Genomic DNA, 25,580 nt, shown 5'->3' with positions numbered 1-25,580 from the left:
AAACCTCATCTTGACTTTGACAGGACTTTTGCTCCTTAGCAAGATAGAGCCATTATATCACTGGTAATACAGCGTAATGCTTGGGGTTTTCTTGTTGTTTTTTTGTGCTTCAAAGCATCACTGCATCCCATTCACAGACAGTGACTGGTCATTTCTCTGTGTATGGTTTATTTAATGAGTCACAAATACACAACAATGACTTCTTCTTTCCTAGCGGTTCATAAAGTTTCCTGACATCTTCATTCATCACTCGGTCGAGTCGTGTGAGACCCAGGGGCCACCTCAGCATCTTCATCTCCATGGTGTGAAGAACTTGCTCGTGCTTGCTCATCGCTGGCCAGCACTCTGACCCGTGCAGTGCCACTGAGCGCACGATTGACTTGTAGACTTTCGCCTTGAGGTAGATTCGCATTCTCTTGTCGCACAGGACTCCAGTTGCACAACAATGGCTGCACAGATTAAAAGGTGGGGTACAAAAGGTTGGAGTGCACTACTGCCATCTTGGATTGTGAAGGCAACTAGGAATGTGAAATTCTAGCTGTGTCCTAATTCCTAGGCTACATCCTTCAAAGGACCAGGCCTTCGCAGTCTATTAGGGTCGGGTCCTCCGAAGACTGAGAAGGCCGGAAGTGCGAGGCTGTGAAATGGGACGGTCTAGCCCACAGATTTGCGTCACCAACTGTCTCGGTGGAGTTTAATAAACTCAGCCTTCTGCTCCTTGCTCCATAAAATATAACAGGAGACTGGAGTAAATTCTCTACCATCTCACACTTCTGTTTAATCAATTTTCTGTTTGACGTTTATTCAGCTTTGTGGAAACTATAATCTCAGCCAAACCAATTTACTCAAGAACAAATAAAACACTGAAAAAAGTCAAACAATAACATTTTTAAGTTATCTGAGTGACTTACATATCATGTTTAATCTGAGTAGCGAAAGACCGCAGGGTGGGGGTCTGAAAACGATGTGCCGGGAGTTCGCTGTCCTCTCCGGCTCTAGTGAGCCTTGACCTCCCAGTAAGCTATCGAGTTGGTGGGTAACAGACTTCTCTGAAAACGTCTGAGCACTTTTGCAAATATGTGATGTCTTGATAAATTGAGCAGATGTTTGAGGTTTACACAGCTACATTCTCGCCTGAAAATATCTTAAAAGTTTAGTTTTTGATGCAGAAAGACAATATTAAAACTAAGTAGCTGACGCCATTGTTAGAAACTGGAATTGGCTGAGCTACGCTTTGAATTCTGGGATAGGTTTGCCCACGAAGGATACACCCGACCCATCCTTCAAATCCGGGGAAATGAAGGACACATTTGTTGGCTACATTTAGAGCAGCCTTCGAATTTGGACAGCCTGACTGTGACGTAATCGGCCTTCAAATGCAGCCTCGGAATTGGGACACAGCTTCTGATTTCCAATTTCAGATGGAACGCACAGAGTTTCTTGTTGGCATCCATTCTTTAAATCACTGCCATCTTGTGGCCGCATCTGGCTACGGTCTCTGGAAGTAGAATTAAGTCTGCTTCACTGTGTTTACATTGGAATCCATATCAGTTCTCCTGTAGATATTGACAATTACCCATATCACAAGGCTCAAAGACTTTAAATTCAGCTGTGATTTATTTTAAAAATGTTTTTACTTCTTTAAATCTGCAATTATAATGTTGATCTATATCATACCAATAGGGAACATTTCTATGCAGAGTAATTACTTTTGTTTTTGATAATCTACAGTTTCATGTTAGTAAGATGAGGTGTTTTATTGCTACTTATACTAAAGTAATGGTTATAAAAAATTAGAAAAAAACTTAGAGAAAAACATAACTATACATAATGATACTTTATAATTCTTCAGTCAGGAAGGTGTGCAACAAGCTGCAGGAGGCTGTGTAAATTTAAGAAGCAATAGCTCATAAGTAAATAAAAACCTGATTTATGACTTAAGAATGGCAGAAAATGTTTTGTTTCGTTTTGTGTTTTTTTTTTCAGCAGTCGCAAAAATTTCATACTGCGGGCTACTGCAAAGATGTCAATCTCCTCTTTCTTTAACACCAGAGGAGTCACCCTCTACTGGCCGATCCTTGAAGTAAACAGTACTGACAATAATAGAAGAGCTTTACTATTTTTGTTTTCTGTTAAAAATCTTTATTTATTTACTTATTTATTGCCAGGTTGTATTTGTTATCTGTGCTTTCAGTGGCCTGAGCTAATTGATGTCATATTTCGATGAGCAGTTAACTCCAGCTGTGTTGCCAGTGTACATCTACATGCACAAGTCCTGGACACACACAACTCGGCTGACTAAACTTTACTGGAGAACACGTTACATAATGCCATGATACGAGGACATCATTAGGGCAATGCAAGGGAGACAGCAGCCATCCCGCCCCGAGTGTTCAACCCCCACCTTCTTCCCAGCCTTAAAGCAACCTGGGAGTGGCTCCCTTCAGCTGCCTCCATCCCATTACATTTAAGGGTTTAACATGGCCTTCAGCTTCCCAGTGATGTTCAATTAGAGTCTCTCATTTTCCCATCATTTGCTCTGCCTCCGTGACTCTGCCACTGCCCCTGCTGTCATTTTGTAATTATTCCAAATACCCCTTCAATTAGAGAAGAATCTGTTTATTAGCCTTCACACCCCAGTGACTGAGACACACCTGTTCGGCTCTGCAGGATGAAGGAATGTCACATTGCACATTAATGTGAATATTTTGGTCAGGAGACTTTGGTTCACTGGTTTTCATCTGTGACCTCTGGACATTTGGAAAGTTTGTTCTGATTGGGCTGTACCACCATGACATATGGGTCAAAGGTAATCTCGCTATGAACGAAGTGTGTTATTTCGGTTTTGCTTTTTGTTAGATTATAAACAATTAATTCTGAAATTGATTGTTTTCTCCAACATTTTTCTCCTTAATTGGGCAATTTACTGACCCCAAATTAGGATTCCAAACACAGAAATACTGCAAGTATACTTTATTTACCAAGAATGACCTCTATTGGCAGGCAGTATATAGCAATAAACCACAAGATTAAAACCACCTGCATAATAATTTATTGATCCCCAACAGGGTGTAGGTTCTTAATCAGATTTGGTCAAAACTCTTTCTTGTGCTCCTTAGAAAGTCCCATTTCTGTAACGATGCCACTTTTTCCTGCAGAATGGAGCCTGAAGTAGAACTTTGTATTGTGGCAAGATAGTAAATGTTCTTCACCTGATAGTAAATGTTCTTCACCTGATAGTAAATGTTCTTCACCTGATAGTAAATGTTCTTCACCTGATAGTAAATGTTCTTCACCTGATAGTAAATGTTCTTCAACTTTCACACTTTGCCTCTGCAAAACGTGAAATAGGCATGCCAGCAGAAGTCTTAGTAACAGCAGAGGGAGATATTTTATCTTAAACCAACATGAAAATAATCAAAAAAACACACAGATATCCATTGTACATAATAGCAACACTGAGCAAGGAGTGTTAGGACTAGTTATACACACTGATGGGTGATTTGTAAATAAATTTAGTAGTAGAAGAAGAAGAAGAAGAAGAAGAAGAAGAAACTGTAAGCTGGGAACGGGAAACAAAACTTCAAAGTAAAACAGGAAATAACCAAAGGATACTAATCCTAACCTAAATACAAACTCCTGACAACAAAGCACGAGACATGGAAATAAAAAGGAACCAAGCTAAAATAATAAATAAATAAACAGAACAAGACAGACGGGATGTTGATACAAAGAACATGAGAAATAAAAAGAATCCCTGGAAAAATCTACTGAGAAACTAGACTTGATAAGGTCACAAAAAAAAAATTATGGAAAAAAGCAGGAATAAAACTGCAAAGACAAGTATAGAAAGTCTGAACAAAACTCAGAAAATGAAAACGAGACACTCAAATAATCTTCTGCTGGAATAAAGATGAGCACAGTGACATGAAGATAAAACAAAAGAAGCAATCTAAAAAGAACAAAGAAACCAGCTCGCAGAGGTGAACCAAAGCCACCAAGAAGCAAAAGTCTTGCAATCAAAACACACTCGTGTCTCACTTCATCCCCTGAGTGAGCCCCTCAGAGGGACTCAGGCCAGGCTACATGCAAATAGCTCACAGGAGGTGGGGACAAATCAGCATATTTATAGATCTGTGTAGAGTTTAATTTACGTCTAAGCTCTTGACACGAAGACATGAGTTTTAAGAGTTTAATCAATATCTGGAAAAGGATTGGGTTTGTTAGCTTGGGAGGGATTTGGTTATAAATGTAAAAAAAAAAAAAATCACATATACAAATAAAATCCCTCACAACCTCACACAGCACAAGATGACACATTTCTTTAAATAAAAATTGATCAAAGAACCTGACATAATTGATTTCTTATTAAAAAAGGACAAACAGTATAGTGATAGAGCTGAGCTACATAAAGTGCAGATTATTTGACAACAGAAATCTGATTACAAAAATAGCCGGTGATTAATTCTCTATCAGCATTCCCTGTCCTCTCCTCCTCAGCTAAGATAACACTTGTGTTAAATACAGTTACAACTACGCTTACATCATCAGTGACCCGCCATGCTCCTGTCTGCCTCAGCCTTTGTCCTTCATCACAAGTCATCCCTGCTGCCTACATCAGCACCACACACTCTAATCAACCCTGTCACATGTCTGTTGCGTTATTACGTAACACGTGTCGCTCTACACTGTATGAATATTCCAGTGTGGAGCGCACTCGCCCTGACACCAGCTTTCCTTCTCATAGACCTGAGAAGGAAAGGGCCTGACCCTCATTACATCAGCCTCAAGTGAGAAAAGTCATACATTGACTCTGAGAGATTGATTCAGCTCAAATTGAAGTAATTAAAGACATCCTCCTTCGTCAATGACTGTACTTAAAAAGATAGACACCCTCCAATTTAAAAGATTTTTTCCCCACTCACTTTCCATTCTCAATTGATAATTTTAGCCCCGTACAGAAATATTTTTTAGCAGGCATCGTTAACCCTGATGCCTCAGATCTCATCCATAAGAAAACTGCATAAATTTAATATCACAAGATACAGGCAAGTACCCGCATTGATGTTTTTCAGTGACATATATGAATAAAATTATTTCATAAATTTTTTTTAACTTGTAATTCATCTTTATTGTGGGGGGAAAAACATAGATGAATATGTAGGTATTATAGTGGTTTTTATACTTGTATCCCAAGGTTTCACATATTAACCTTCCCCATTTTAACTGTTGCAGTCATCAGTAATTTGAGACCTCAATGAGCATAAACCATTTAATTGGATGAGAAACCATATTTCATAATTTCAGTGAATCTCCAATACCTCTCTTTAATATCATAGAACTACAAGGATTTCTCTGAGCCAGTATATGAGCCAAAAGGTATTGGCTGAAGCATTTGCTTATTACGCCAACCCTTTTAACAAAAGATATTTTTGCATGCAGCTCCTGTACACAGGGCTCGAAGCAAAGAATAAAACAAAGCAAAGACAAACAAACAAACAAACAAACAAAAACAAAACAAAACAAAAACAAAAACAAAACAAAAAAACTTTCCACCTTAGATAAGTAACTACATCAAAGCAAAACAAGAGTTTCAGTATTATTATTTTTGCTCTTTTCATTCTTGATTTATATATTTTCTAATACTCTATTTTTAAACCTGTTTTTAAACAAGTAAAATGAACTACACCTTTTTAAATCACTGTCATAACTATTCCACAGGTTAACTCCTCTAATAGAAACACATCTCTGCTTTATATCTTGGGTTTTTTTAAAGAAATCTGTTCTCCTTAAGTCATATTGACTCTCCCTAACTTTAAACAGCTTCTGAGTACTGAGGCAAAGCAAGTTATTTTGTGCTTTATACATTATCTGTGCCATTTTATATTCAACTAAGTCACAAAATTTCAGGTTATTCAGATAAATAAACAAAATGTTAGTTGGTTCTATACAATTTGATTGACTTATAATTCTTATAGCTCTTTTTTGTAACTTGAAAATAGGAAGAGTGTTCGTTTTATATGCATTACCCCATATCTCTAGACAATAAGTCATATATGGAAGCAACAGAGTGCAATAAAGTGTGTATAAGTATTTCTTGTTCAGGACATGCTTTGTTTTATAGAGAATAGCAATGGTTTTTGACATTTTTGTTTTCACATGGTTTATATGAGACTTCAAACTCAGATTATCATCAATTATCACTCCAAGAAATTTATTTTTGTACTCTTTCAATTTCAATTCCATTAACCCTGATTTTAGATACATTTTTCATTTGTCTAGTGCCAAAAATAATCAATTTTGTTTTCTTTATATTTCATGATAACTTATTTATATCAAACCAGTTTTTTAATATATTTAAGTCCTTTTCCACTGTAGTCAGAAGCTGTTCTAGGTTTTTACCTGAGCAATACAGAGTGGTATCATCAGCAAACAATACACATTTTAAGAGTTTGGAAACACTACATATGTCATTTATATATAATATGAATAATTTAGGGCCCAGCACAGAGCCCTGAGGAACACCACAAGTTACCTTCAACTGCTTAGATTTTACATTGTTGATTTCGATATATTGACATCTGTCATCCAGGTAACCTTTCATCCACTTGCATGCTATCCCTCTTATGCCATATCTCTCTAGTTTATTCATTAATATAGAATGATCAGTTGTATCAAACGCCTTTTTTAAGTCTATAAAAACACCAACAGTATATTCCTTATTGTCTATTGCATTAGATATCCCTTCTACAAGTTCCATCACTGCCATCGAAGTGGACCTTTTCACTCTAAAGCCATATTGGTTATCACTTAGGAGATTATGCTTCTCAATATATTTATCAAGTCTATTAACAAATAACTTTTCTAAAATTTTGTGGGAGTAGTGATATTGGCCTATAATTGGTAAACTGACATCTCTCTCCGTTTTTATGGATTGGAATAACTTTTGCTATTTTCATTTGTGAGGGAAACACACCAGTTCGAAAGGACAGGTTACAAATGTATGCGAAAGGTTGCACTATATATTCTATAATACTTTTAACTAATATCATGTCAATACCAAAACAGTCAGTGGACTTTTTATTTTTAAATGTTTTCAAAATGTTAATTATTTCTCTATGAGTTACAGGACACATTCTGAGTAATACGTTTATTTATTTATTTATTATTTCTTGACTCTGGAATTTCTTTTGCTAAATTAAATTATTGATCTGTGATGCTTTCTAGTGATTTTCATTAAAGGACAATGTTTTTCATATAGTGAAATTACAGTTGATAAGAATGCATCATACGCACTATTTGAATCTTCATTTGCAAAAACCTCATTCCAATTGTGTTCCTTTAAGTCCACCTGGAGGGCAGCAATGGCTCTTGTTGTTCTATGTTGTATCATATCAAATGTTTGCTTCTTTTGTTTAGTTTTAATCCCAAAATAATTTTGAAAAATTGCAAAAACAGGAAGATGATCGCTTATATCAGTTATAAGAAGTCCACCTACTATTTCATAGTCAATTTTATTTGTGAATATATTATCTATCAATGTAGCTGCATCAATTGTTATTCTACTTGGTTTTATAATTACAGGGAAAGGAGAGTTACTATACATTGTATTGATGAAATCTGTTGTTTTCTGATGTCCATTTGGGTTTAGCAAATCTATATTAAAATCACCACAAATTATTTGCACTTTTTTATCATTTAGGTTGCTAAACATAGCAGCAAGTTTTTCATTGAATGTCTCAAGGCATGATCCTGGTGTCCTATAGATGCAACTTATAATTATATTGTTAGCTTTTTCAACATGGATTTCAATAGTGACACATTCCAATACGTTATCTATGGTGCTTGACATACATTCAATCAGACTACATTTCAAAACTTTATCTACATATAAAGCAGCGCCGCCTCCTTTTTTTATTCACCCTGTTCATTGTAAATAATTCGTATCCTTCCAGTCCCATTTCACTAACTTTCTCATTATCGAGCCATGTTTCTGATATTGCAATTATATTAAACTTTTTTAACTTACTTAAACATTCTGTAATTTTAGAAAAAAAATTTATACGGGCTTCTACTATTGAAATGTATGACCGACAATGCATTTGCCATTTTAATATTCATATTGAATTGGTCGTCTGTATAGTACTCACAAGTATTATTGTTGTTATTGTAGAAGTGGTTATCTGGGTCAATGTTACTTTCAGGGTCATGCATGTTGTGCTCTGCATAGTTAAACATTTTGAAGTTTGTTTTCTCAGCGTGTGTGACAAAATAACCTCCTTGACAGTCCTTTTCATAATCAAAGTTTTCCTCTTCAATATCGGAGCGTGTGGCATGCTGCGATATGATGGCTCTGAATACTTACATTCTTCGTTTGAAGGAATTTTATCACTTGCTGTTCAAGTGTTTGCAGCTCCTCTACCGGGGCATCTTCACCGTCTTTACCTCCGCCAGCTGTTACTCTGGCGTAGGTTCGGTGTTGATTTATGACTAAATCATCCATTCTTGTGTATTGTTCAAGGTCCTCGATTCGCCGTTCCAAGTCGTCTATTTTCTTGTCCTTCTCCTTTATCAAGTTTTTTAGTTGTTTTATTTCATCCATTAGGTCATGTAACATACCTTGTTGTTTAGCCACTTTGCTCAGACATGAAATTAAGCGTTTTCCTAATCTCCTCCAACTCCTCTTCAACTCCTGGGTTTGCTTTTTTAGGCGGCATTTTGAAAAGGGTGAGATTGGTGTTACCTTGTGATGGCCCATTGAAGTCACTGTCGATTTACTTGTTGGTGCCTTGCTAGAGGAGCCTGGGCCCAGTGGTTGTTGGAGGATCCTGGGCCTAGTGGCTGCTGGAAGAGCCTGGGCCTAGTGGCTGCTGGAGGATCCTGGGCCTAGTGGCTGCAGGAGGGTCCTGGGCCTAGTGGCTGCTGGAAGAGCCTGGGCCTAGTGGTTGTTGGAGGATCCTGGGCCTGGTGGCTGCAGGAGGGTCCTGGGCCTAGTGGCTGCTGCAAGAGCCTGGGCCTAGTGGTTGTTGGAGGATCCTGGGCCTAGTGTCTTAACAGTAAGTGTCTGACTTACTGTTATCACATATGTACATTTTCCCTTTTATGTTGTTTGTTTATGATTGTTTTTTGCTATAACCAGTCTTGCACAATGATAACAGCCTCCTCTACTTTTACTCATAGTGAATCTAATGTCAAAAAATGAGAGAAACAGAGAAATATTTGTATGACTAGCAGTTGTCACTGTATCTTATTAACAGAAAAAAAAAATGTCAGTGCTTCTGTTGTACCTAATAACATGTCGATGGGACTGTGGGTCCAAGTAACACTTAGTGGCTCTCTGCTGTGTGCAACTAATTGCACTTTAGTTCAGTTGTCCCTTATGGTACATCATTCCAACATGTCCTGATGAATCCTCAATAATCCAGAAAAGCAAATCCCAGAAAGTTGATTTCCCTTTGGAGAAAAGATTCAATATTCACCCATCTGACTTCTTCAGACTCAGTTTACTCCATGTTTAATAACAATAATAGCATTACTTACGTCAGCATCATTCATTTCATGATCGTTAATATTAATGATCATGAAGCTGAGGATGGCTTGGAGGAGTAATGAACGATTTCTCCCACTGAAATCCAGCCAATGAGCAGAAGGAGCTTTCTAGGACAATTCCTTTCCCATTATTTTACCCCTCAGTGTTTTGAACACACATACATGTTAAAGTTAACCTCTTGTGTACATTACATACTCTATATTCATCATTTTGAACTATACCCCAGTAGCTTTGCATGATTCACAGTACAAATGCATCTGTATTTATCTTATACTTGGCTTTGGTGCAGCCCCCAGGTCATCCTCTATCTGAAACCAGCAGTATTAGCTTCACTGACTTCATCTTCTAGCCTTTGGTCTGATTGGCTGCCCCAGAAGTCATGTGCTTGGATATTACTCTCCCAGGAAAAACTGCCTTAAACGGAGCCTCAAACTTGAATTCTTGAACTACGTGGATTACTTGCATATTACTTATTGTTGACTTTGATCTTATGTAGGCTGGACTGGTAAAACTCAAATTTCTGTCAGTGTAAGAAGGTTTAACTACACATTTAATCAATGAAATATCTTAATATAAGACAAAAAGCACAAAGTCAACAGTAAATCTTAGTTTTTCTACATGATAAAAAAAAGGGTGCTCTAATAAACAAAAGAAACTTGTCAGTAGGACTCTTTGATCTTAAACTGTACCATGTGTGTAAAAATTAAAGAAATTTGTCATTTAAATACTTTGTACTGTGAATGGCCATGGGGGAGATTTTTATCAGTAGTAAAAGCTCTAAAACCTGTTAAATTGCAGTCAAAAGTCAGAAATTTATGTCTTCATTCACATTTTCCAAAGCCATCTAATGGACTGGATTGGAAAAAACTTTACCCAAGATCAAAAGACAAGAACACTGACTATTGCTTGCAGAAAGTGTAAAAAAAAGAAAGAAAAAAAAGATTACATGTTACCTTTGAGTAGAGTTGGCAGGCCACATGATAGAATTTCATCCTGGGCAAAAAAGGGCTGCAGCTGCAGCCCTTGACCATAATACCTCCACAGACACATTTATATGTGGAGAGACATATGCACACCACGGTCTGCTAATATATGTCCCAAACTGTCACTTTGTGCAGAGTACATTTCTTTCCCCGCTGTTCTCTCTGTGCAGGGGTTCATTTCCCAAAATATATTCAGTCTATGACAGAAAGCTCATCTGACATTAACCTCATGAGATTTTTTCCTCACTGGAAGATGTCTTTTTCTGGTTTTACGCTGTCTCAAACAATCAGAGACGCACCTGTGAAAATGCACACATTTTGAAACACAAAGCTACGTAAGACGAACACAGAACATCTTGTACTAGCGCTGGTCTTCCACAGGGAAAGCATTCTTGTTTAACCCCGAGGAAATGTGCAGATTATGTGTGTTGTTCCCATGTGTGCCTTAAACTTGGGGGACGTCCCTTCTCATGGGCAGTATTTGTGCTTATTCTACCCTCTGTGCTTCACTGTTATTTGTAGTTTTTGATGCAGAACTACAAAAGTAAACTTTACTAATGCACAGCAAGAAAGTCCTTGGTTTGAATCCTCGGGCCAGCCATGGGTCTATTTGTGCTAAGTTTACATATTCTCCGTGTGCTACCATGAGTTCTCTCTGGGTGCTCCCACTTCCTCCCACAGTCTAAAAATACACGTTGGGTTCGTTGGTGATTCTAAACTGTCTGCTGGTTTGAATGTAAGTGGCACTTCTATTGCAGGTTAGGCAGAGTCCAGGGTCTAAGCAGGGTACTCTAACTATGTACTATGTACTGTAACTGGATGAGCATTTCACAGATTGATGGATGGATTTTTAATGCATAAAACTGAAACATGGAAGAATAACAAGATCAAGAGCAATGTTAGCAGCTCTACATAAGCTTTCAGAGCCTTGGAACAAATCAGCACTACCATTAGTGCTGAATTAAGAAAAAAAAATCTGCTTTTCTTTTAGTCACATTAAAAAAAACTTGAGCAAATATGACAGCAACTTCAAAGCTTTTTAAAGTGTCACATCCAACCTCAGCAGATTTGTAGCATCATTTGGAAAAAGTGAAACTCAAAAAAGTTAAAGCTATCCAACTAAAACCTGTTTGCACCAGCTTTCACACCTCCACCATGTTCATAATGCAGACTGATGTGCAGTAGGTGTGTATAACCTTATTCTCGCCCTTTTCTGATCCCAGTAACTCAATAAAGTGTGCTTATATAACTCAGATTTGTTCTAATCTTACAAACATGGTGAAGCTAAAGCAAACTGCTAATGTTCAACCTCATGTTTTATGTTGTAGTGTCACATGCTGTCTGTCCTTACATCACAACTCAGTTAAAACCAAAAATATGTCAACATGTTCCAGGTGGGCAACGTGTTCCAGTTGTGGGTAAGTGTATATCAACGTTTCTGAAAGGTGCTCATTATTTCAGGGCATCAACAAAAGCAGGCCTCAGACTGAAAGCATAGGCGCTCCGCTGTGAATGCTGACAGGTAGTTGGTGACACACATGCCTGTGAAGACAGAAGACTTCAATATTGGTTGAGGATTGTGCAAAGTTGAAGGAATAAATCAAGTGCAGTAAATCTCAGGGCGGGAGATGTGCTTATAACTGTCAGCTGATGAATTCTTTAACCTACTGCACCAACTGCTGCTTTCACAGTGTTTTATTTATAAATCGAGGCTTTATCTGGGTTCATCTCCTCTCTGCTTCTCCTCTCTGCTCTCAGTGCTGCAGATTGCTTCAGCGATGTGATTGCAAAAATAGTTGTTGCTGCAATCTGTTGCACATGAATGAAAGGTTTAATTTTCTGAATGTACATATAGTATGTTTAAATAGCAAAAGAATTGTTAACAGGAAAGTCTTTACTGTCTTTTTATTGTTTCTTTGAGTGTCTTCTTTACTTCTATACTTGATGTTTTGCTTCCTATGTTAATTCACCCACTGTGTATCTGCCGCTTGCTTATCTGTCAAAGCACTCTGCTAACTGTCTGTGAAGGTTCTCAGTCATCCAGGTCATCGTAGTCTAGGGAGCTTGGAAAGCAAAGAAAATGGGTGTGGGTCACAATCAGCCAAGGTTTCAGGTGAACCCACAGTGAAACCTAGCCCCACCCTATGATGTGATTTATTGAGGTCAAATGGCCCAGGATGTGAGTGGACGTTAAGGCGTCTGGAAAGGGATCTCAAAACTGGATTATAGATGGCAGACAGTTGGCGTTGTAAGCTAACGCCTCTACCTTAGAGACAGGGTGAGAAGTTCAGCCATCCAGGAGGGGCTCAGAGTAGAGCCGCTGCTCCTCCACATTGAAAGGAGCCAGTTGAGGTGGTTCAGGCATCTGACAACGATGCTCCTTGGCCGCCTCCTGGGTGAGGTGTTCTGGGCATGTCCCACGGGGAGGAGGCTCCAGGGCAGACCCAGGACACACTGGAGAGATTATATCTCTCAGCTGGCCTGGAAACGCCTTGGTGTTCCCCCAGAGAAGCTGGAGGAGGTGGCTGGGAAGAGGGAGGTCTGGGCTTCTCTGCTTAGGTTGCTGCCCCCGACACCCAGCCTCAGATAAGTGGAAGAAGATGGATGGATGGATGGATGTCATTATTGGTCATTATTGAACACCTTTACAAAGTTTTTCTGCAACCTTTTAAGTGCCCAGGCCCACTATTTGGTCTCTGGGTTCCACCAACTGAAAAGCAAAACATAAGTCAAACTCTTCTTGTTTTATTACAAAATTCCTTTTGATGATGGCTAGCCAAGCATCCTTTTGCTTTCAAGAGGTTCCCTTAAAAAGGTTTACATCTTTAAACTTTCATACACTATTGTTTCCTTCTTTCATTAAAGACAAAGTTCCTTGTGCACTCTGCGGCCTCTCCAACTACTTTAAGTCTTCATGGCATGGACTCACCAAGGTGTTGGGAACATTCCAGAGGTTTTTGTCCCCACTGACATGATAGCGTCACACAGCTGCTGCAGATTTGTCAGCTGCACATCCGTGATGGGAATCTCTTCTTCCACCACATCCCAAAGGTGCTCTATTGGATTCAGATCTTTGTGGAAGCCATTTGAGTTCAGTTTTGATCATGTCTACATGTCTAAATGTTCTGGGTTGCTGCCATGATTACCATGACAAATACTTTGCAGCTCAAAGTGCACAACAAAAGGGTTTACTTGGATTATTTTGTCAGTCTGAGCATTAGGCCAGAATCGTGTAGACATTAAGTGCCAAATGTGTAGGTCAGTATTAAAGGTCATGTTGTAATATCCAGCTGAGTCAGGGGCAGCTGTAGGGAGACACAGCTGAGAGACACGCAGCTCACTGAGCAGAACACACACACAGAAACAGTCACTGTAACAACAACATGAAACACACATTCGGGCATGCATGCACAGCCCTATAGCTTACAATGAAAAACAAACTCAGGCTTATGGAGCTAACGCACACACACACATGCAAACACACACTGGGAGACAAAACTAAACAGACAGTGAGAACATGTAGCCCTGGGCTGTTTATGAGTACAAGACAGCACAGGGGTCAGAGGTCAGGGGCACCAGCCACATGTGATAAAAAATGATCATACAACTGGACACAGCTGGATGTGAAAGAAACCATATTATATGACTGCATATAGTGACAGGAAAACAGCTCTACCACCAAACACCAAATGTATTATAACTGTGAAAGTGTTGCAACAGCACCATATAGTGGATGCTTTAATACCACAGAGTAGTGTGCTTGGATATATATGCATAAACTGCAAGTGCCCATAACAATCAATTCAAAGTTAGAGAATGTGAATTTAAGTGCTTCCTGCAAACAAAAACATGCTTTTGTGTTACTGTTAAATCATTTAAATTGTATTTAGTTAGAGTAGAAGCAAATCGCAGTGAGGATACTAAGAATCGACATCAGTTAATACTGCACCTGACACTTTAAATGGGCAATGGGGTGATCCAAATTAAATTTTCATTAGGTCAGAATGGTCAAAAGTTAGTGTGTGATACAGCAACATAATATACAAAGTTTTATTTGGATTTTCCAAAGGCTGCACTCACACTTTGACCAGTTGTATATGCTTTACTTTTAACAGCCTCTGCTAATTGCTGGTATGAAATGTTTTGATGGGATCTACAAAACTTCTGGCAGGATTAGCTTATTTAATAAACACCATTAAGCACCAAAGATGGCCGATAAGTCCAAGCTGCAAAACAGCTCGGCTTAAGAGGCACTTGAAAAGAAGACCTTAGTATATTTTTGAAGAAGAACAAGAAGAATGTGTGAAGCTAAGATAGCTTTAATGCACACATAAGAGGGTGTGCATTATTATGACTCTCTCTGGCAAGATAGGAAGCGAAAAGCAGCACTATTTATGAATGTTAAGTGTCATTCACTGACTAATATCAGTATTTGCCCAATGTGACAACTGCTCTTAAAGATGTTATTGTAAATATTGTATAGGTAAAGTCCAGGTCACACAGTGTATGAAATTTTCAACAGGAAAGGCTGGAAAAACTCTGAAATTGTCACTATTTTATTACTTTTATTACAATTTTCCATGTCTAATTACTACATTGTAATATTTTCCATTGTAATATTTTTTTCTGGCAAATACTTTTTGCCAGAAAAACCCAAATACTTCATAAGACTGATCTGTATGCAATGGTGTCTCCAGAATTTTTTCATAGGGGTGGGCATATGGGGCGGATGAACACCAGGTACCTTTCAGAGACAGGTCGCCTCGCCTCTGTCAGTGCGCCCCAGGGCAGCTGTGGCTACAACGTAGCTTGTCATCACCAGTGTGTGAATGTGTGTCCAAATGGGTGAATGACTGAATGTAGTGTAAAGCGCTTTGGGGTCCATAGGGACTACGTAAAGCGCTATACAAATACAGGCCATTTACCATACATCGCTTCTAAACCAGCCAAGTAGAGCTTACAGAGCTCATGGAAGGAACTCTGAAAATAGCTCTGGTTGCCTGAGGTTTATATTAAAGGAGTTTAATGCTGTTATGCTACATGCAAACCTTTTTCTAGCAGGACTACAATTTATTAAAATACAAATTTTATTTATGTTTTCATATGAGGCCGAATATCTTTTGTAATCGGCTGTTATTTCTTTTTGTTGACCAAATTATTTTTGAATAGAAGAAAGAATAGAAGAGGTGGAGCAGCGCCCTCTAGTGGCTTATTTCTCCTTCAGTGGATAATTTTTAGCAAGCAGTCACTAACGCCAAGCTCAAATTTGCCAACGGTAAGTGAAATTAAATAAGACTATAGTCAAGCCAAAAGCCTTAGATTCTTATTTAAGGAAAGGAAAATGTGTTGAACTGGGTTTTTTAAAAAATTAATTTAAATATTTGCATGGGACGCAACCCTCGAACTGGAACCTAATGCACCACTTAAGTCTGGCCACAAGATGGTGGCAGCTCCACGACCTTATAATGGATTTTCATAGAAAGTCCGTAATTACTGTATCTGTGTTTGCTTTTTATTTCGAGTCAATGTCCTAAATCAAAGAAATTAGACGTGATAATAGGTCTGAGGCATGCGTATTCTGAATGTGTCTGGGTTTTATTTTCTTTTAAAGTGACTCTGATTGGCTTTAAAGTGGGTAAAGTACTATTTCATCGCCACATTAGAGGAAAATAAGTCAGAATAAGGGGGAGTTTCTGCTTTCTGCTCTGCTTTTATTAGTCTTGGATCCTCCTCCTCCCTTAGATCTAACACATGTAGCCACTTTGCAAAAACTTGAAGACGTCAGAAAGGCGGGCATTTCCCCTCTATATATTCCTCAGAGCTGCATCCCATCCTGCTACTCAGTTCAACCTGGAAAGCACTGGCAGGCGTCCTTTTTTTGTTTTTGTTTTTTTGCGCTTAGCAGCATGGAAGTGACCAAAGGAGAGGACGGGTCGGCGGAACAGGCAGCGTCTTTATTTGGGACACGAGAGGTGGAGAGTCAGAGGAGCATGAATGAGAATAAAAGGAGTACCCGCCGTAAAATCATTATTGGGGTATGTTCAGTTGCACTTTGGCAGCATGGAGGGCAACTTTGAGCGATTGACTTCGCTGTGTGAAAGTCACACATTATAGTTAATGTATTTGTCTGAGCTCCTGCCACTCATATTACTGCATGGTCTTAAATGTGACTTTTAAATTGGGAAGCCCTTAAAGTGTCAGGGACACTATTATTATAGATGATATTATTGATTAATAAGTAGCTGCTGTCTTTTGTCCTCTAGAAGAAATACTGGGGGGAAAAAATCATCTGTCCCTGTTTGAAATGAAGAGATGTCCATCTTTTTTCTTTTGTCTCATAATTGCAAACTGGATTCTGGGGTTTAAAAAACATTTGAAGGCGTCATTTTGGGCCCTGTTGAGTAGTCCTTTTTTTTTTTTAATGTATAATTTTTGTCAAACATTAGACAGTTAACCCAACTGGCACTGTGTGATGTTTAACTAGGGGAAGAGAACCATCGTCAGGGATCAAAAACCACATCCTCGGGTCAGCATTTCTGCACTGTTTACTCACACTGTCATTAATTCACAGCTGCCACACAGACGAGACTGTCAGTGTTGCCAGCGTGAACGTGGAAACTAAATGTTTTCACTCCACTGCAAACAGACACAGGCCAGCAGGCTCTCTGCAGGTGGACAAGACCTGCAGTTGTTAGTGTGAAGCAGGGCTGGGTGGAGCTCTGACCCCACAACGTTGACTCTGATCCAAAGTGTCGTTTCAGCAAAATACTGGGTGTATTCAGGCAGCTGGAAAATGAGTCATCCTGCCAGCGCTTTGTTTTGATGTAGTTTTAGTGGTTCTAGATGTTAACGTGCAGAGGCACATGTAGTAGCTGAAGTTGTTTATAACTATAATTATTTATAACGTTGACTAATTGGGCAATTAGTTTCTCACATAATTGAGCAATATTTGTTTTACTCTAATGCAAGACTGTTCAACAAACAGACAGGCACAGTGCTGTGATAGTCAGCACTGATGAAGATGTGTGTTGGGTTGATTGGCAGTTCCTGAGATAAACTAGCTATCTGTGCAAAGTGTAACATACCTCTAACTTTTATGAAATGTGTGGTAGGCTCCAGCACCCCGCCCAAGAACCTGAATTAAACAGTGAAAGAAGGTGGATGTGGACGTTTGTCACGGCTTGGCCTGTTCTTCTTGTGCTACCATCAAGAACAGACTCATTTAAACCGGCCCATCTTGACCCTGGACTCTCTTACAAAACACATTGTTAATTTTAAGATTCTGACTTGATCAATAATCTTCAGTGTCCAGTAACATCCCCACATCTGGGCCAGTAGATCAAAACTTTGGTAGCGCTTTAAGGTGTAATCTGTAATAATGTAGCATTGGTAAATATGTATATTGAATTATTAGTCTAAATCTGAAAAATAATAACTTAAAGGTTTAAAAATATGTCGACCAAAAGACAGGCTGTGCGAACTTTGACGCAATACTTGGCTATCTCCATCACTGGCAGGAATGGACATTTTAATCTGCTGGGTCTGTTCTTTGTTTTCCCCAGAACAGTATTTTTATCACAGAAGGAACGTCTCAGAAAACAACAGCAGCTTTTATTGTTCACAGCTCCTCGGGGCATTGAAACTAACCACACTTAGTCTTTGTGGAGGCTAAATCTGGAGTGTGTTTCAGTCTTTACAGAAAAAAATATAAGTGAAGCAATTGTAAAGAAAAATACCGTTATGTTTTATGGACTTGTTTTATATTGCTGCGGTCATAGTCATATCAGAAAAACATGTTTCTTGCTGTAATATAGTGAAATAAATTGTGATTTTTTTTAAGTTGGAAGTGGAAAGTTAAACATGTCTGGAATGTTCGTGATCTCCTTCATCACTGAGGCATAAACTGCATGTCAAAGAAGTCATTTGAGAATGTGCGCATCCTTTCAGCTATTCACTTGCGACCTTCAGCTCGACACCACAATAACCAGATGCTGTCTGCTTTGTACCAATTAGACACACACAAGGTCTCATTTTTAAGGTCCACGAGAATTCGGACAATAGCATGACTTTGTAGTTTCGCCTCTGTACACTACCACAGTGGATTTTAAATTAAACCAATCAAGATGTGTTTTAAGTGCAGATTGTAAGCTTTAGTTCAATGGGTTTACCAGAAAATGGTGCAGTAACTACTTTGCAATACATCCCTAATGTCTTAAAACCCCAAAATAACTCAAAAATAAGTAAAAGCTCAATCTTGAGTACCCACTAACACTTTATGACAATGAATAATAAAGTGAATGTCTACCACTCCTTCACCAGATAGATCTGTTCAAACTCCACCCACCTTAAACTGTTTTTTCTATGGTAGTTCCTCTTTTGCCCTGCTGCCTGAGAAGCTAGATTGCTTCAGTTGTGCAGTTGTGCACCTGATTAACACAGAAAAGTAGCAGAGTTGTTGTTTTTTTTTTTTGGATCAAGGATCCAGGCTTATGCGAGAGCAGCTTGTCATATCTACCATATCTTTCAGCTTTGTGCATGTCATAAGGCCACACATGATGGCAGTTTGATGTGTAGCCCTTAGCTTTTGTGTCTAAGTCCACCCCTGAACTAGAATGACACTTCCCTAGAAAGAGTTTTTGTGTCTTTGGATAGCCTTTTTTTGATGTCCACTTCGAAGATGACTTTCATCTGTAGTTTAATTTCAGAACCTTTACATCATTCTCTTGTAGACAATGGAAAATGAGTGGTGGTCATGGTGGGGGGTCTGAATAAATATTAAAGCGTGTTTCAGGCAGCCCAGTAGGTTTCCACCAGACAGTCTGTTTACTTTCACAACCCACAGAGACCCCGTCTTTAAGCATTTCTGTGAAGCCCATCCAAGTTTACAGTTTTTTTCACCTATAGCTGGGGAAAATAAGTGCACGTACCCAGACACCAAATACAGCAGTGCGTTTTCATACCTGTATAGGAATTCCAGCTCTTGTGAATCACACTAAGTAGATTACTCCTGCTGTACTGCTGTAGCTTTCTAGCTTGGGAGGATCGGACTAGTTTTGGCTTGAGGATTTGTTTGTTTAAACTGTAAATCCTCTGTAAAATCTTTCCTCCAGGAAGAATTTATGTTTTTCCACTTTAAGCCTGTTTTTTTGAACTTTTTAGTTTAGCTTTTTCCCCCTTTCAGTTAAAAGTAATAGACTACAGAAACAGTGTGAAAAGATTAAAAACGTATCAGTTCTGAGAGGAAATTAGACTCTTTGTGCCAGCAAAAAGTGACACCAGAGAACAAGAGACTTGCTTTAAACTATGACTTGTGTTGTGCTAAGGAAATATTTGCAGCTGCGTTCCCAGCAGAGAGGTGATAAGATGGTCATAGGAATAAAAGGAGATGAGCCATAACGCACTTACATATTATACTCTTTAAAAACTGTGATTGCAAGGCACAATTTTACCAGAATAATAAATATTAAAATCTGGCGACACATTTAAAATGAAGATTTGTAATGCCATAATGAGTAACTGGCCTGGTTTGGGGCATTGCAGACGGTTCAAAATCAGCATCCGTGATAACCCTGGTAAACACTGTCATTTCTAAGTAAAGTAATCTTTGAAACACCCATCTAATTACAAACCACTCGCCCCCAGGGAGCTGCTGTCCTGGGGCAGAAAGGTTGTGATTTTTAAAAAAACAAACAAAAACAATTCTGGATCACTACTTCCAACAGCAGAGAGCTGAGACTAATATATAGACAGATGGAGATGGTGTGGAAATTGTTAAAATCAACAGTTGAGCCTGTGAGGATACAGATGGAAGTCTCGGTGGACGGTAGAAGGATAACTGAATAAAGCAACGTATCTAAACCTCTTCAGCTGCAGTAATGGAGTAGGGCTTTGAGCTAAAAGCTAATGTAAGCATAATTAGAAGTATACAGAAAACAATAGCATGGTGATCGAGTAGTGTTTGCCACCCTAGTGTAATTCAACAGGTCCCAAATGCCAATTCTTAACAGTAAAAAAGTAACAAAGTTGCATAAGACATGTACATTTTTATTTTAACTTGGAGACGTCAAACTCTGTATGTTTTTTCTTTTTTTCTTTTCTTTTTTTTACATGATTGTAGTTTAGTAACAATGCACACAGAGTTGTAATCCGATCAGGGGTTTTCCCCCTGTTGGACGAGGATCTGGGGAAAAATAGCATGCTGTCTCTGGTGCGTAAAGTGTAAATAAACGATTCAATAAAATAATTTTTTCCAGACACAGTTTTTAAACGGAATTGAAGACAGTGAAGTACAGAGAAACACTGAGCCCGTTTGTTCTTGACCGTCTCGTAGCTTGGCTGTTTTTGTGATTCTCAGTCTGCATCTGCAGCTGCATCACATTTTTTGAAAAGAAAACTTGGAAATTTAAGAGGATCATGCGAGTCAGCTGGGTTCCTCTGCGAACTGTGGATACAACAAATTTATTCATGATCGGTCCATTAATATTATTTTAAGAGCCTGTAATGTCAGCCTCGTGTTAGTGATGCTAAGAGGCAAAATAACAGCATGATTTAGTCATTAGGTGAAGAGGATCCCATCTAATACTTGCTGTACAACAGCCAACACTGCTCTCTCTAGAGCTGAAGCTTTGAGTGTGGACGTGATTTAGTTTTGTTAATTTGTGTCTTCTCTTGAGAGAGACGAGATTTTGTAGTGCTTGAACCCTTTTCTTTTCTCAAAGTTCAAATAGTTCAAAATAAACAATGTGAAATTAGTGGCTGCTATCTCTAACAGCTTTAACAAACATCTTGCCATTTTATCTTCTGGGTTATAGGTTCTGCTGCTGTGTTTACTGGTGGTTATCCTGGCTGTGGTGATTTTTCTGAGAAAGGAGAAAGGATCAGGTAAGATTGACTGTTTTAATTAACCAGCATTAAATTAATGTACATTTCACCTCCTCATTTTCATAATTCTTGCCCAATGGCTGTTGGAAAAGTCCCCAATCCCCCTCCCCCATCCCTCTTCCCCCTTCATGATTTGTGCTTCATTTATAGCATATTTTTCATTCAGCTTGGATTACATTTTAATTTTAAAGAAACTGTTTTGCCTCTGGTATAATGTTGGCCTGGTCACCTTGGATTGCGCCAAGTGAGCCTGGGACTGGCTATATTCCATAGTACTAATAGAATTTATTTATTTAACACCCCTGTTTCTCATCAAACAGCTTTATGCATGTTCTTGTGGTTTAATAAACAAGTTAAGTGTATCTTCTTCCTCAAAACAGCAAAAACAGTTTTAAGAAAAGCTACATTTCTTCACTGCCACGTTTGATTGCTTGCAGTCCCTCTTCCTTTGGTTGGTGCATATCCAGACATATTGCTGCTGCAGCTGTCAATAAGTGGTACAAGATGAAAATATTAGCGGGACTTCGTGTCACTGCAACACACATGTGCATCCTTCTGCGCAGGAAACAAAACAACAATCCGCATAAGTCTGTTACTGCAGGATATCTTTGAATTTTACTTTAGTAGATATATAGTCTGTGAAGTGCTGGTGTTGGAAATGTGAAGAATGTCAATACAGACCTCAGCGCCCTGTATTCACGAGGATTTCAATTGCTTTTCCTAATGAATTCTCAGAGTTGACCTTCGAAATGCAGCTGTCAAAGTGCTGACCTGCTTTTTCTTTCACTCACATGTAAATCTGTGTAGTACCACATTAATACATTTTCTGTCTGAGCTTTGTCTAAGTCATGGTTTTCACTCCTCATGGACAGTGAATAGAGTGCTTTGGCTACAAGAGCGTGAGACAGATTATCTCAGGTTACATTTCTGGCATTTATTCAGCGAGAACTCATTTGGTGCGGTTGTCACTTGGTAAAATAACAATCAAGGCTCCACACTCTTGTGTATAGCACCTAACATCCCGCTGCAGATCCTCCAGAAACTTGAGACTTGAAGTATTTAGAGGAGCAGTAGAGAAGGATAAAGTTACCAACCAGGCAGCAAAAGAGAGACAGAGAGGTGAAAGTTAACCCCCAAGACGCCGCATAGGTTGAGCGTATGTTTTTGTCAGGGTGGTGCAGGCTAGTTTTTTCTGTCCATGGTTGCAAAACAAGTCGTAAATACCCTCTTAAGTGACAGAGGAATGTTTTCTGCAGCTATAGATTCGCCCCAGTTAGACGTGGGCAGCAGTGTCAGTACGCTCTTTGTTGAAAACCACCATGCCAAAACGCTCCTCCAATTTAGGGGGCAGCGGCGATGACTGTGGGCAGCAGTCCCCAGCCTGGGTGGGGTCCTCTCTCTCCTGTGGCATTTCCCTTTAACTTGCACTCTATTTTCTCCTCAGTTAACATAAAACCTTTCGATTACTTGTCGATTACTCACCATAGAAAGCCGTCTCCTGAGACAGAGCATCCCCGTGTTAAGTCCAAACCACATAGCTGGCCCCGACGCAGCGAGGAGAGGATTTTTCACCCATGTGCTAAGGCTCCCTCTGTCGTATGCCCTGTCAGTACAGCAGGAGACTTGATGGATGCATAAGGAAGGCAGATGTTTAAAAGGTTAAAGAGGTGACCCAAAATATCCTGCTTGGTGATGCCTTGCCTGTGGGAAAGTCCTTGAGTAAGGAAGGTTTCTTATCAACCTGTGCAGACCGTTACAACATTTGAGGGCATATTCTCAGTTCGCATTTGATTACAACAACTAGAATAAATGTTATGATTGTTTTACTGTCTATTGTCTTTCCCAAACTAAGTGCTGCTTTTGTTTTCTAACAGCTCCAGGAAGCAGCACTTATACAGGAAGGAAGTGCTGTTCTTGCAGCTCTCTCTTAGATAATCATATATTACTGATGCATAAACAACAGTATTGTATTAGCCTCTCTCACAGCAGAAAGAGCAAGTGACGGCTTTTTTCCTTTGTGTTTTTTGTTGTTTTGGGAGGACCAACCTTCCTCTTCACGGAGCTGCTAAGACACCGTGCCTGGGATTACCGTAATAACCCTAATATCACTGAAAAGCGCAGAGTCGCTGTTTTCAGGAACCGTTGCAATTATTTCAATCAAGCAAATGGTTCAGGAGTTACGGGAGTTGCAGATATTGAAAAGAGGATTACAAAACACCTGTCTGATGCCAGCGACAGGTTAGGCTTGAGAGAGTTAAAAGAACAGCAACAAATGGAACATGTAAAAATATGTAAAACCCAAATCCACCCATCAAAAGAATAACCTAATAGTTGTGTGTCTTTGATACAGACCCTCTCATTAGTAAATGCATCAAGTAGGCACAATAAGAGCTCTAATGAAAATTAGGCTCATTTCTTCTGGGGTGTCATAATAACCATGAATTGAGGATAACGAGACGGGATAAACGCCGTCACCAGTCTGTCACAAGGCTAACACAGAGAGGAAAACAGTCTTACATTCCCATCCTACAGCCCATTTAAAATCAAATTAACATGCATGACTTCGATCAGTTGGTGGAAACCCATGCAGGCTCCTGCAGAACACTTAAACAGCCAACAGCAAGATTCAAACCAGGAGTCTTTTTCCTGACTGGTGTCATTATCCAACACGACAGACATGAAGTGAAACTGTGATAACATGAAAGCCCTGTTATGTAAGGAAACAGCTGAGGGCTAAAAAGGTTGCACTGAATGCAGTCTGTACTGTTGTGTTCACAGGTTATGTAGTTCCCTGATGTAACAAACCAATTAATGCATTCTTAAAACATCATTGTAATTCTCAGCTATAACTACAACCCCCCAGCTCACATGGTTGTTCAATATCCAATGAATTGGCAAGCACAATCATTGAAATATCTAGGAGTTGTTATTCCCAAGGATTTAACTAAACTATTTGAGGAGAATTTTGGTTCTCTACAAAGGAGAATAGTGGGTGATATTAGGCGATGGAACATGATCCCCTTTCTTTCTTTACACTCACGAGTTGAATCTATTAAAATGAACATCTTGCCAAGAATATTATATTTATTCCAAACACTACCAATATCCATTGATCCAAGTCGTTTCAATGAATGGGATAAAATAATATCACGGTTTATATGGGGGGGGGGGGGGGGGAAGCGGCCGAGGGTTTGTTTTAAAACTTTACAATTACATAAGAAGGTGGGAGGATGGGGGTTGCCATCACTAAAAAATTATTATCGGGCTGCTCAGTTGAAAACGGTGGTTAATTGGTGTGATACAAGCTACCAAGCACACTGGAAGACTATAGAGGAGAATATGTTTTCCTCCCCAATACAAGCTGTCCTGATGGACTCGAATATTCGAAAATATATTGACAAGATTCATAACCCCTGGGTGTCGTGCACACTTAATATATGGAGAAAAGTCGTGAAAGAATTCAAACTTGAACAGGATTTGGCTTTATTCAAATGGTATGCATATGATTCTGACTTTGCCCCGAATAAATTGGACTCACGTTTTAAAAGCTGGCCTGCTAAAGGGTTATCTACATATGATAGTTTGATAAAGGATGGGAACCTTATTAGTTTTGACACGCTGAAACAGAGACACAATCTAGAAAAACAGGATTTTTTTCGATACTTGCAAATAAGACACTATATAAAGACAACAATCGGTCAGATGTCAAATACTAACGTGGAATTGGTAACTTTATTTAGACAGGCGTACAGTGGGGATGTTGACACAAGACTCATTTTTTTTTGGTACAATTTTTTTATGAATAAGCTTCCACACTCAACTGATTATGTGAAGATGTTATGGGAAAAGGAGGGAGGGATGTGTATTTCTAGGGAAGAATGGACTCAGATGTGGGAATGGCAATGGAGGAGTACTTCCTCCAAAAGCTGGAGGGAGTTCGGATGGAAAACTCTGATAAGGTTCTTTATCACTCCATGTCAAAAGGCTCACTATGATGGGAATCCTCCCGTGTGCTGGCGAAACTGTGGATACCAAGGAGCCCATCACACCCATATTATGTGGGACTGTCCTGTGCTACGGACTTACTGGAAAGACATTCATGGTATATTACAAGGCATTTTTAACTGTACATTCCCTCAGGATATGAAGACAATTTTTTTTGGCTG

The 25,580-nt window shown here is 39.1% G+C and overlaps 1 protein-coding gene across 1 annotated transcript in view; it reads left to right on the top strand.

Annotated features, from left to right (window-relative positions):
- Nucleotides 1-16,276: 16,276 nt before the first annotated feature.
- The window catches only part of enpp1 (ectonucleotide pyrophosphatase/phosphodiesterase 1), a 37,891-nt gene continuing 28,587 nt past the window's right edge, over nt 16,277-25,580 (top strand). Inside the window, exons 1-2 of the mRNA XM_085432103.1 lie at nt 16,277-16,568; nt 21,345-21,414. Of these exons, the coding sequence (XP_085288229.1) occupies nt 16,440-16,568; nt 21,345-21,414 (199 nt within the window). The 5' untranslated portion in view covers nt 16,277-16,439. The remainder of the gene's footprint in view (nt 16,569-21,344; nt 21,415-25,580) is intronic.

This window comes from Copadichromis virginalis, linkage group LG15 (assembly GCF_057382275.1).
Source record: "Copadichromis virginalis isolate Kocher_CV1m ecotype Utaka linkage group LG15, C_Virginalis_male_GT1.1, whole genome shotgun sequence".
NCBI lineage: Eukaryota > Metazoa > Chordata > Actinopteri > Cichliformes > Cichlidae > Copadichromis > Copadichromis virginalis.
This window is presented reverse-complemented; position numbering and strand designations above follow the sequence as displayed.